This window comes from Mchenga conophoros, linkage group LG3 (genome assembly GCF_057382185.1).
Source record: "Mchenga conophoros isolate Kocher_MC1m ecotype Shallow Benthic linkage group LG3, M_conophoros_male_GT1.1, whole genome shotgun sequence".
Lineage (NCBI taxonomy): Eukaryota > Metazoa > Chordata > Actinopteri > Cichliformes > Cichlidae > Mchenga > Mchenga conophoros.
Genome location: NC_140528.1, coordinates 24,309,476 through 24,322,236, shown reverse-complemented (window position 1 = coordinate 24,322,236; position 12,761 = coordinate 24,309,476). Strand labels below are relative to the sequence as shown.

At 42.6% G+C, this 12,761-nt stretch overlaps 1 protein-coding gene across 1 annotated transcript in view; it reads left to right on the top strand.

The window, feature by feature from the left end:
* The first annotated feature begins 8,070 nt into the window (after positions 1-8,070).
* Positions 8,071-12,761, top strand: part of LOC146577772 (protein NLRC3-like) — a 121,912-nt gene continuing 117,221 nt past the window's right edge. The window contains exons 1-4 of the mRNA XM_085268253.1: positions 8,071-8,082; positions 9,967-10,059; positions 10,144-10,236; positions 11,000-11,101. Of these exons, the coding sequence (XP_085124379.1) occupies positions 8,075-8,082; positions 9,967-10,059; positions 10,144-10,236; positions 11,000-11,101 (296 nt within the window). The 5' untranslated portion in view covers positions 8,071-8,074. The remainder of the gene's footprint in view (positions 8,083-9,966; positions 10,060-10,143; positions 10,237-10,999; positions 11,102-12,761) is intronic.

Sequence of the window (12,761 nt, the reverse complement as noted above, 5' to 3'; positions counted from 1 at the left end):
CTAAACTTGGTTTATATCTGACACAGATAGACAGCAGGTCATAACTTCTTACCTGAAGTTCAGTTCCTCTGCCACTATGACCGGTGGCGGCCTCGGGTCTCTCCTCCTCTTGCCTCCCTTTTCCCTTATCCACCTGCTGGCCTCCACCACTTGCTGATGTTGCTAAATCTGTGGAAGCTATGCCACAGCTACCGCCAAACAATTCAGTTATTTTTACACATTTGGCAGCGTCTGCCTGAAGGGCTTGTTTCTTTTTGGCCCTAATTTTTTCTGCACCTTCTTTCCTTTTTTTGTTCTCCATTTTCTTTAGTTCATCTATAAGATTGCTAAACAAGGGGGAGGGTGCATCCGCCCTCCTCGGCTGTAATTGGTCCAGCCCAGAGTCGATCATGACCAATTGGCCAATCCAACACCTTTCATTATTTATACCCTTCCAAAAAAAAAAAAATCGATCGGCCCATAAAAGCAAAAAATCGCCAGCGGCCCACCGGGCAAATGCCCGGTATGCCCGATGGCGAGTCCAGCTATGGTCCTGCACTCTCTCTCTGTTTTGCTCAAGCTGGAGGGCTTTCATCTGCTGCGCGCGGACCGGCAGGCCTCTCTCTCTGGACTCCCCAGGAACCTACGCCAGGATCCTGTTTGTGGACTTCAGCTCTGCCTTCAACACCATCCTTCCAGACCAATTCCAAGGCAAGCTTTCCCAGATGAATGTGCCTGATCCCATCTGCCGGTGGATCACTGACTTCCTGACGGACAGGAAGCAGCATGTGAGGCTGGGAAAGAATGTCTCGGACTCCCGGACCATCAGCACCGGCTCCCCTCAGGGCTGTGTTCTTTCTCCTCTGCTCTTCTCCCTGTATACCAACTGCTGCACCTCCACCCACCAGTCTGTCAAGCTAATCAAGTTTGCAGATGACACCACCGTTATTGGACTCATCTCGGACGGGGATGAGTCTGCCTACAGGAGGGAGGTTGAACGTCTGGTGTCCTGGTGCAGCCACAACAACCTGGTGCTGAATGCCCAAAAGACAGTGGACATTATTGTGGACTTCAGGAAGCACACAGCTCCACTCCCCCCCCATCATCCTGACTGACACCCCCATCACCTCTGTGGACTCATTCCGCTTCCTGGGTACCACCATCACCCAGGACCTGAAGTGGGAGCCCACCATCACCTCCGTCATTAAGAAAGCCCAGCAGAGGATGTACTTCCTGAGGCAGCTGAAGAAATTCAACCTGCCAACACGGACAATGATGCAATTCTACACTGCAATCATCGAGTCCATCCTCACCTCCTCCATCACCGTGTGGTACGCTGGAGCCACTATCAGGGACAAACAGAGACTGCAGCGTGTTGTGCGCTCTGCTGAGAAGGTGATTGGCTGCAGACTCCCATCTCTGCAGGACCTGTACACCTCCAGGACACTGGGGCGTGCAGCTCGGATCTCAGCTGACCCTTCTCACCCTGGACACAGTCTGTTTGACCTGCTCCCCTCAGGCAGGAGGCTCCGGTCCATTCGCACCAGAACCTCTCGCCATAAGAACAGTTTCTTCCCCTCTGCTGTTGGACACATGAACAATAACCGTATGATTGTCCCCACCACTAACACATGACCCTACGCTGTGTCACTGCATCATTCCATGTTTGGCACTGATCACCACCTGCACTCATGTATATATCTTTCTACGTAGCACTTTTAATTCTTATTCTCATGTATATATCTCATGTATATCTCATGCACATATCTTTCTACGTAGCACTTTTAATTCTTATTCTTACTTTTATTTTTTCATGTCTATTTAAGTGCTATTTATGACACTATGTTTGCACTGAAGCACCGCAGCAATTTCCTAATGTTGTAAACCTGCTCAACATTTGGCAATAAACCCCATTCTGATTCTGATTCTGAAATCTACAGCAGAATAGCTGAAAAGCAAAGTCCAGACCTCAACCTGGGACATTCAGAGAGCTGTGCTTAAATAAATGCCCACAAAGCACAAAGAACTGAAGCAACGTTGTAATGAAGAGTGGGCCAACATTCCTCCACAACAATATGAGAGACTGATAAAGTCAAGCAGAAAACAATTAGCTCACATTTGTGCTGCTAGAAGTGTTTCTAGTTATTCACAGGACTGTAGTTTGAATTTAAAGAAATGTGAAAGTGCACTGAAATTAACATAAAGTTATTGCAATTTAAAAAAAAAAATCAAGAAATCTAAGAGGAAGAAACAATGTAAACCACACAATTGTTTTCCTTATATTCTCCACACGGCAATGCACATAACAGACATAAAATATTTGCATTTATCAATAGAAAATATACAATTTTTCCATAGTCATAGCCAGGCCCGATTACTGCCAAACCTGTGCTGAATCAATCACTTAAACAGGACCTGTCTGACAAAGTAGAGTAGACCAAAAGATCCTCAAAAACTACACATCATGGCGCAATCCAAGGAAATTCAGAAGCAAATAAGAAACAAAGTAATTGAGATCTCTCAGTCTGGAGATGCAACGTCAAGATGAACAGAATCCAGTTTCTGGGATCCTGAAGGAGAATGTCTGGCCATCTGTTCACGACCACAAGCTGAAGTGCACTTGATCCAAAGCACACCAACAAGTCCACCTCTAAGCAGCTTAAGTAAAACAAAAGAAAGACTTTGGAATGGCTTAGCCAAAGTTCATACGTGAATCTGATTGAGGTGCTGTGACCTTGGAAAGGTGGTTCATACTCAAAAACCCTCCAGTGTGGCTGAATTACAACAATTTTGCAAAGATGAGTGGGCAGAAATTCTTCCACCACCTCGTAAAGGACTCATTGCCAGTTATCCCAAACGCTTTATTGCAGATGTTTCTACTCAGGGTGGCCCAACCAGTTATTAGGTTTAGGGGGCAATCACTTTTTCCACACAGGGCCATAATAATGGCCGCCTTAATAATAAATGCCTTGATTTAGGAACTACTTTTAATGTTTACTTGTGCTATTTTGCAAAAAATAAAATCTCTGCAAAAACATCAAAACTGCTGACCATCTGACCTCAATATGAAATTATTAATCTTTTGACCAAAAACATTTAGATTTGTAAAAATAAAGAAACCATAGAGGAACAAACAATGTTGTTTGCTACGTTCTAACATGGCAATCTAAATAACAGTAATGCAAACATATATATTTATCAATAAAAACAGATCGCCTTTTCACTGTTACAAAAGTCAAGTACATCAATGTTTGTTCAGCTTTCATAAATGTAAGTTTATAAGTACATAGTACATTTTTTGGTCCAACTTCTTTTAATACATGCAACACATTTCAGAACATTTGGGACAGAGACAACAAAAGACTGGAAATACTTCGTAAAAATCTGGTGAAACACTTTAAAGCCAGTGGGATTAAATGGGAAACATAAAATGTAATACTAGACAAAGACCGATTGAATCATGAAGCAAAGAATTAATAACTAAATCACAAGTAGAAAATGTTATGCAGATATTATTGGATAGATTTTGGTGTAGAAAAAAATGACAAGAAATGAAAAATGAAAGTTATCTGGTCTTTTTCTTTAAAGAGTAGCCTACTGCAGAGCAGCTACACTGACAAACACCATCATCACCAATACTGCAGCTAATACAATGATCCAGGAGGAAACTTGAAAAAGCAGGAAAAATGTGACACTGATCAAAATGAATACATCAATTATTGATCAAAGAGAAAATGCATACTAGCACAATGCATTGTTATTGCATCTCAGTTTCTCACCATCACTGATAATCTGACGTCTGCTGGACCTCAGGAATCGTCTCCATCACCTCTCTGTGAGGAGCAGAGAGCACTCGTGCTGCACATCCCACCTGTGTGCTGTGTTTACGTGAACCTGAGAGCACAGCTGTAGTGGTGACAGTGAATGTAGCGTTGGTGTTGGACACACTGACAGTGTTGTACTGTGAGAAGCTGAGGTCTTGTTGTGAGAGTGTTACAGTGGGAGCAGGTCGACCAGTGGCTGAACAGGAAACAACCCACTCTTCAGCAGAGTTTGACTCTCTGACATCAACAACAGGTTCATGCAGCTCTGTGAAGGATCAGGAGATATAAAATAAGGAGTATATTGTTAAAGATACATTGACTTCTAACACATGTAACGCATTAAGGTAAAATTTCTTACCATAAGGATGTGTTACACGATTTATGAACCCCAGTTTGTTAATTATTTGTTCATTATTCATAACTATACACTTAATTTTTTAAAAATTAAGTGTTTTTGGTCAAATGGAATTTCTTTTTGGGTAATTTTAGCCCCTTTTAGCCCTCTGCCAAAATGTTTTAACCTTTCTGTCTCTAACAGTAAAACATCGTTCCTTTATCTTCTGTGTCTGGTGTGTTGGTCAGGATTAGCTAGCTTGGCAAAAAGTTCACATTAAACAAAGTGTGTTACTGTGAGGTGTGTGTTCGTACTATGAGTCACAGCTCGAGTTTTCTTGCGGGTGAAGGTTTTTCACCTCGCTGTCATTCTTGCATAAAAGTGTTTGACCCCTTCAGGAAAAAAAACGAAATTTGGGATTATTTTTTGTTTTGTTCATTGTGTGTATTTGTTTCTACTTTTTACTTTTTCTTTTACTGTGTACAGCACTTTGGTCAACCTGTGTTGTTTTTAGACATGGTTATTGATTGATTGATTGATTGATTGATTGATTGATTGATTGATTGATTGATTGATTGATTGATTGATTGATATGTCTTTGATTAAAATACAGCCTACTCCACATCCTCCAAGTTACAGAGAAGAGGAACCATCTGGGGTGAACTTGTGCACTTGGTATTGGCTGTCATGGTCCCTGTGCCTCTCCGGCTCGCTCATGTTGGCCACAGGTTTGTTTTGTTTTCTCTCCTGCTTCCCTGGGTGGAGCTCATTGTGGGCTCTCACCCTTGGCCCACGTATCTGCGGTGATTTCTACACCTGTTGCTGATCAGGCGGCGTCCCCCTTGCCTATTTAACGCTGCGGCACGGAGTATTCGGCACTGGAACGTTGAACCTCCCATGTTCGTGCTCTCAGCTCTCCTAAGACAAACTCTCTCAGTGTTGTGTGGCGTATTGATCTAATTGGACTCTTTGTGTTTAGATCTCCCCGGAACTGGTGGCGGACCCTGACCTGTGATCCCTGTGTGTGTCAACATAAGTGGAAATTGGAGCGAGAGTGGCTGTGGAGAAGCGAGTGTGCATAAGAAGAGGAGTGGCGGAGTTTGGGCCGAGTGGAGAGCGAGTGTGGATTCCTTCCCCTGGAGCCCTGAAGCCCTGCCCCATGCACTGTATATACACATCACTGTGGTTTCCCTTCTGTGTTAATAAATTGTCAACCCTTTGCTTGCCAGAACGCTGCCTGCGTCTGAATCCATCTGTTAGCCCTGACATTGGATACCTGGAAATCAGTGAAGGGACCATTAATGCTTCAACTTGTACACAGGTTTGAGAGCAACCACCCAAAAGCTTCTGCTAATAAACACTAGTCTGTGTTTGTGATGCAAATGTTTCTGGCTGTGTTCACAAACATTTAGTAAGGTGAGTGAGGAATATTAATACTTATTATTAGATCATTAGCAGACTGTAGAACTTGACTGCACGCCAAGGTGGCAGTTCAGCCATTTGATTCATGTTGCAGCAGCTCATGAGTGAATGAACATCGTGCAATAAAAGTACTTCTAGAAGTACATTTTTGCAAAAACGGACATTGTGGAGGAATGTAGGGAAGACACGAGGGAGCCCGATATTTTACTCAAACGTTAATCGCTGCATCACACAACTGAACATTCAAAGCGCCAAAACCTAACCCTCTCACTTCCCGTTACACTGGGTACGAGTGGAGCTACCTGGTGGTATGTACTTACATTTATTTAAATTTACTTGAGTAGGGTAGAGTCATGCTAATGACCTAATAATTTTATTCAGGTGTGTTGCAGCAGAGATACATTTAAAAGCTTCAGGACGCTGGCTCTCAAGGCCTGGAGTTTGACACCCCTGCTTTACACAAAGATGGGTTAAATCACAGTGCAAAGAATGAATGAATAAATGAAATATAAACAATAAATAATTATTAAATAGTCTTACACATCAATGTCATTGGTTGACTTTTGAAGTATTTGAATCCTTATTGGGTTCCCTGAGTGACAGAAGGATTAAAACACTTTAAAATCAGTACTGAAAATATGTGCAGACATTACTGGATAGATTTAGGGTTAGAATCAATAAATCACTATCATGTTAAACACTCTTAGAGTTCAAACCTTCGTAGAAACATAAGTCCAGTATCATGGAATGAAACCTAAAGGTGCATTTGAGGGTGCAAAACGTTTCGTCGGCATTGTTGTGTTTGTTTGGGAGAAAACGTACAAACACACAGTGCAGCACTTCAGAGTTACACTGCTAGCGATCGAAGATTTATGTAAATTCGACAAGCTAAACGCATTCTGTACTGTACAGCAGGAGTCCCCAACCTTTTTGCACCACAGACCACTTTAATGTCAGACAATATTTTCAGGGAACGACCTTTAAGGTGTCGCGGATAAATACAACAAAAGAATAAAAAAAAGAAAATGTGGTATTTTGTAAATATAATAATAAACGTGACTTGAGCTGTGCGCCAACAACAATGACAGTGACATCCTCCTCTCTGCTTTTTAATGCTCTCTGGTCACTATGGTAACGCGTAAATAGTTCTTTCAAAATAAGACACAACTACAACCATACATTTCACACCGGAGGATCAACTCTCGCGGAACGGTACCAAAAGACTCACGGACCGGTCCGTGGGCCTATTAGGGACCGCTCCTGTACAGGAGACACTGGACTAGATTGATTGACAATGGTCTACAGCAATCAGAACGCACAACACGATGTACTGTAAAAAAAAAAAAATAAATCAGCGAAACAGCAAGTGTCACTTTTGGCCACGAACAATTTAGGGAATTTTTATGAACAAACCCAGAGCGTTAAAAAAAACTTAAAACCATTTTTATTTCTCAGCAGCATCAATAGTAACAAAAACGCAATTTAGTTTCGCTGTCAAAGTCGATTTAACTGAAGTTACGTGTTTCCGGTTACTGTGGAGCTCCACAGCAGCTGCAGCCAGAAGCTGTTTCTACAGGATCCTGATGGACACTCAAAGCTTTTAGAAAATGTCCTCATTAGTTGTTTGCAGCAGAATATCAACCGATGTGAATCAAAACAACAAAAGTGCTCTGCACATGTGTGTGAGACTACAAATTCTAGAACCAGAACTGCTGATTTCATTACTCTGAACTTTTAAAGGCAGGTTTTGTATCTGAGAGCAGGGACACTTGCTGTGTTCAGTGTGACTCGTCTCTGCAGAAGGTCAGGGCTCTGATAGTTGCAGTTAGCGGGTGACTTACTGGGCAGGTGGATCCTGAGTGTCTGTTGGAGTCAGGGTTCATTATGGTCCTGGTTGCTACTGGAAATAAAGAAACAAAAGGAGGGTGTGATGTTCAGGAAGTACAGACTGTAGCTCAGCAGGTAGAATTACTAACTGGAAGGTTGGAGGTTTGATCCCTGGCTGCTCCAGTCTGCACGCCACGGTATCCTTGGGCAAGATGTGGAACCCCGACTTCCTCTCCGATGCATCCATCATAGTGTCATTGTTAGAAAAAGAAGTGCTTGTGTGAATGAAGCACGCTGTATAAAATGCTTTGACTGCTCATACAGAAAAGCAGCTCATAAGAACTGGTTCATTTTCCAGATAATTCCACTATTAAGACAACAGACATTTGGGAGGCTTTCTCTGAGAGTAACACTGAAAGTCTTGCTGCTCCTCCACAAAATGAACTTCAGATTAAAGACACAGCTCAGCTAAACACAACTCAAACTAATCTACACTATTTTTCTTTATTACGCAGCGTTTTTATAACTATTTCCAGATGTTTCTAAAGATGAAAACAGAATTAAACTCCAGCCTGATGCGTTTCTGAGGTTCCTGACTCTGACCGTCCCTCAAACGCCTCTCTGGGCGTTTCCTTCCGTCGCTTTTACTTTCGCTTTCGTGAATGTTGTGGCGCAGCTGATCGTCTCCATGTTAAGGTAACGTTAGCAGTCTGTACTGTTTTCCTGGCTGACATCAGCTGTGTGCAGCTTAGTTTCAGCATAAATCTGCTTCGTTTTATGTGAGATCAGAGTCTGGGAACGAGACAGAAACAGTTGATGATCAGCAGCTGAACTCGATGTTACTGTGGATCCACTGACTGATGTCTGTAGGCAGCTTCTCCTGCCTCCATCAGTCTGTTACGGAAGCCCGTTCCCGCCACAAAAAAGGATCCATTCTCGAAATTTCGACTTATAACTCGAAAATGTTGAGAAAAGTAGCTCGAAATGTCGAGTTAGTTCTGCCAATCAGTAATCCAGCTACAATGCGCACTCAAACCCGCATCGCAACAAACCGGCGCTTTCGAGAGTACGTTAGCTGATATTAACGCCATGTGATTCAGCTAATAACAGAAGGATTTCATCATTTGTGAAGCCACACAGACAATAATCAGCGACTTGTGCATTTATGACTGGCTGTAATTCTGGTGTCTTAGCTGTAGCATTTGTAGCTGAGGGCTTCAGCTTCCGGGTAACAAGGAAACTACGTCATTCACGTAAATTACTGATTGACAGCACTAACTCTTAATTTTGAGTTAGTTTTTTCAAAATTCCAAGTTAATAAGTCGAAATTACGATAAAATAAGTCGAAATTTCGAGTTCTGGATCCTTCTTTTTTTTAGTGACGCAAACGGGCTTCCAGTGTGTGGATGTTGTTTAACTGCTGACAGTGAGACAGGCTGTCCTAAGAGTCGCTGCCAACACTTCATCTATAAAATGCATTTCTCTGCTCGTTCGCTATAGTCTGCTGTCGTATTTGTATGCAGGTTATTTTCAGTTTAACTGGTGATGTTCATTCGTGTATTGTAGGTGAATGCATTGATGATTGATCATAAATTAGTAAACTGGCCGTTTTTGCTCAATAATTCCTGTTTCATGTTCAAACCGTCAGACAGAAACTCTGCGTTTGTTTTTATGTTCTTCAGCCTGTTGTTCTTGAGGTCATCTGTGATGCGTTCAATGACCCTCCACATGCTCTGAGGCTCATTTGAAGAGAAACAGAACTTCATCTTTAGAGCATAAGTGGGTTTTTGCCCTCTTTATGCCCGCGGTCAGGCTCTGTTTATTGTAGTATAACACTCATAGGACACAGTGTCCCGCTGCACACACACTGCACACACACTGCACACACACTGCACACACACTGCACACGATGACAGCTGCAGAGTTTGTGTCTGATGTATTAAGTATGAAACACTGTTGGGTTAAAATCTGGTCAGAATGAATCCAGGTGCAGGTGTGTCAGTTTAGGACCACTGGACTAACATCCAAGTGCTCACAATATAAAGTGTATTCTGTAGTAACATCCTGGTGTTGCAGCAACAGTCCCACATGGAAACGTCAACACTCAAACTCAAAGTCTCTTTTTGTCAACAATAAAATGACAGCAGACCAATTTGATCAAAGTTGGTAAAAAGCTTCAGAAATTAGTAAAATATTAAAAAGTGTCTGGATGCTCAATCATCCAGGTAAGGGTTAGGTTAGTAATGCTGTGATTGCAGACATTCCCCAACTCTCTGTGAATGGGACTCATGGCCATTGATCAGTGGTTGTTGATCAATGGTCATGACCTCCCAGCCATTGTGCAAATGTCCTGTTTATAAGGTTGGAAACCTGCAGTCAGCTGAGACTGAAGGAGTCACCTGGATGAGTCATGAAACGTTTCTCCCACTGAAAACATCCAGATGAACAGAATCAACTTTTGGGGATTAAAACGTGTCTGAATTAATCATCATGAGTGGGTCAGTCAGTGTGTCGCTGGGCTGATTTGTGTTTCCTCTGCAGGTGAAGGTAGAAAGTGTGTGTGAGCTGATGTGAACTGAGCAGCATGGATCAGTGTGAGGACAGAGAGGAGGGAGTCCCTCCCTCTAAAAGCACTCTGTGTGGGGAACATGAGAGCCAGACCAAAGCTCAGAGGTGAGATGACCATCTCTAACTGTCCATGACTCTTCTCCATGTCACAGCTCAGCACTCACATCACTGCTCCATCATTATTCACAGGAACCAGCCTGGACCTCCACCCAGCTCTGTGTCCTGTAAGAGTGACGCGTCTAAAGATTACTTCATTCATTTCAAAGTCTCTGCTGCAGCGAGGTGAGCTGTTAGTAACAAGAACTCTCTGATTTAAATGATTTTGATGTTTCCTGGTTTCTAAAATGCATCTCTGTAGCAGAGCAGTGTCTCCAAGGACACACAGGCTCAGCTGTAACTGTCAGTTTATCTGGTTTAAGACACATTTGGACTCAATTGGCTGTTTTTAACTATGTATTTTAATCAGAGGTGTAAATCTAGACCTCACACATCTGGATTATAAACTATGATAGAAACAGCTGCTAGCAGTGGGTAGTTTGACTTTGATACGCTGCTCTAGAAAGCAAACAAAGGTTTGTGCAGCTCCTCTTCAGAAAAGTGTTCAGAGAGCAGCTGCTGTATTAGACAAAGGCTCGTCGTGTGAGCCCAGATGTGTGTAACAGCTGGATGAAGGAGAACCATCACAGTCGCGTCTCCATCCCGCCTTTATTAATGAACTTCCTGTTGCTTGCAGATGACAGGAACACAAAGTGTTTGTGCCACGTGATGCTGCAGGATTTGTTAACGTGTCCATGATGGTAACATCTCCTCGTCTAACTGCAAACACATGAGCGCTCCTAACGGCAGCTATCACAGCCACACAGGCAGACTGTGTCTCACTGTTGCATTCAGGGACATTTGTTTTCCTGTAAAAAGCTGAACTCTAATCTAAGAGGACTGTTACTGACAGGAAACAGCTGCATTATCTGCAGTCTGTGTGATCACAGCTGCTTCAATCACTTCATCAGAGAATTGATCATTGAATAAAACATGTTTGTGTCTGCAGAGGTCAGAGGTCACAGTCTGCAGGATCCAGCTGTCCGTCTGTGAGGAGTGACTGGTCCAAAGGTTATCCTCCAAACTTCAGTGCTGAACCTGGACCAACGAGGTCAGAGAACTGTGATGACTCCTTTACATGTTTGTGTTTTCCTGGATAAATATGACCAAAGATTCATTAAAAAGATAAAAATATTAGACTTTGTCCTGTAGCGCTGTGTGGCAGGCAGGATTGGACCCAAACACAACAGGATGAAGTCAAAGAGGCAGCTTTATTTCAGCTGTGAACATGCAAACAGCAGAAATAAGGAAACATAACTGTAGGTTTGCAGTGAATGAAGCCTCAGCTCAACGCTCCACTTTGTCCCTCTTTTCCTTCTCCAAACAGCCACATCAGGAGTCTTTGATGGAGTTTTAAAATATTTAATTACAAATGTCCAAAGATGGGTTCAGGATACCTGAATCCACAATTATTAAAGCTAAAATAGTTCACAGGGTTTGGACTTTGTTAGGTGACGAGAGAACATCAAAGTGTTTTTTATCTTTAAACAGTATTTTTATCACTTCAGTTGCTCTCACAGCCCTGTTTGTTATTTTACCAGAGCTCTTATGTTTCACTCAGTGCTCCCACCAAACACCTTGGAGGACACATTACAGGGAGTGCAGAATTATTAGGCAAGTTGTATTTTTGAGGAATAATGTTATTATTGAACAACAACCATGTTCTCAATGAACCCAAAAAACTCATTAATATCAAAGCTGAATGTTTTTGGAAGTAGTTTTTAGTTTGTTTTTAGTTTGAGCTATTTTAGGGGGATATCTGTGTGTGCAGGTGACTATTACTGTGCATAATTATTAGGCAACTTAACAAAAAACAAATATATACCCATTTCAATTATTTATTTTTACCAGTGAAACCAATATAACATCTCCACATTCACAAATATACATTTCTGACATTCAAAAACAAAACAAAAACAAATCAGCGACCAATATAGCCACCTTTCTTTGCAAGGACACTCAAAAGCCTGCCATCCATGGATTCTGTCAGTGTTTTGATCTGTTCACCATCAACATTGCGTGCAGCAGCAACCACAGCCTCCCAGACACTGTTCAGAGAGGTGTACTGTTTTCCCTCCTTGTAAATCTCACATTTGATGATGGACCACAGGTTCTCAATGGGTTTCAGATCAGGTGAACAAGGAGGCCATGTCATTAGTTTTTCTTCTTTTATACCCTTTCTTGCCAGCCACGCTGTGGAGTACTTGGACGCGTGTGATGGAGCATTGTCCTGCATGAAAATCATGTTTTTCTTGAAGGATGCAGACTTCTTCCTGTACCACTGCTTGAAGAAGGTGTCTTCCAGAAACTGGCAGTAGGACTGGGAGTTGAGCTTGACTCCATCCTCAACCCGAAAAGGCCCCACAAGCTCATCTTTGATGATACCAGCCCAAACCAGTACTCCACCTCCACCTTGCTGGCGTCTGAGTCGGACTGGAGCTCTCTGCCCTTTACCAATCCAGCCACGGGCCCATCCATCTGGCCCATCAAGACTCACTCTCATTTCATCAGTCCATAAAACCTTAGAAAAACCAGTCTTGAGATATTTCTTGGCCCAGTCTTGACGTTTCAGCTTGTGTGTCTTGTTCAGTGGTGGTCGTCTTTCAGCCTTTCTTACCTTGGCCATGTCTCTGAGTATTGCACACCTTGTGCTTTTGGGCACTCCAGTGATGTTGCAGCTCTGAAATATGGCCAAACTGGTGGCAAGTGGC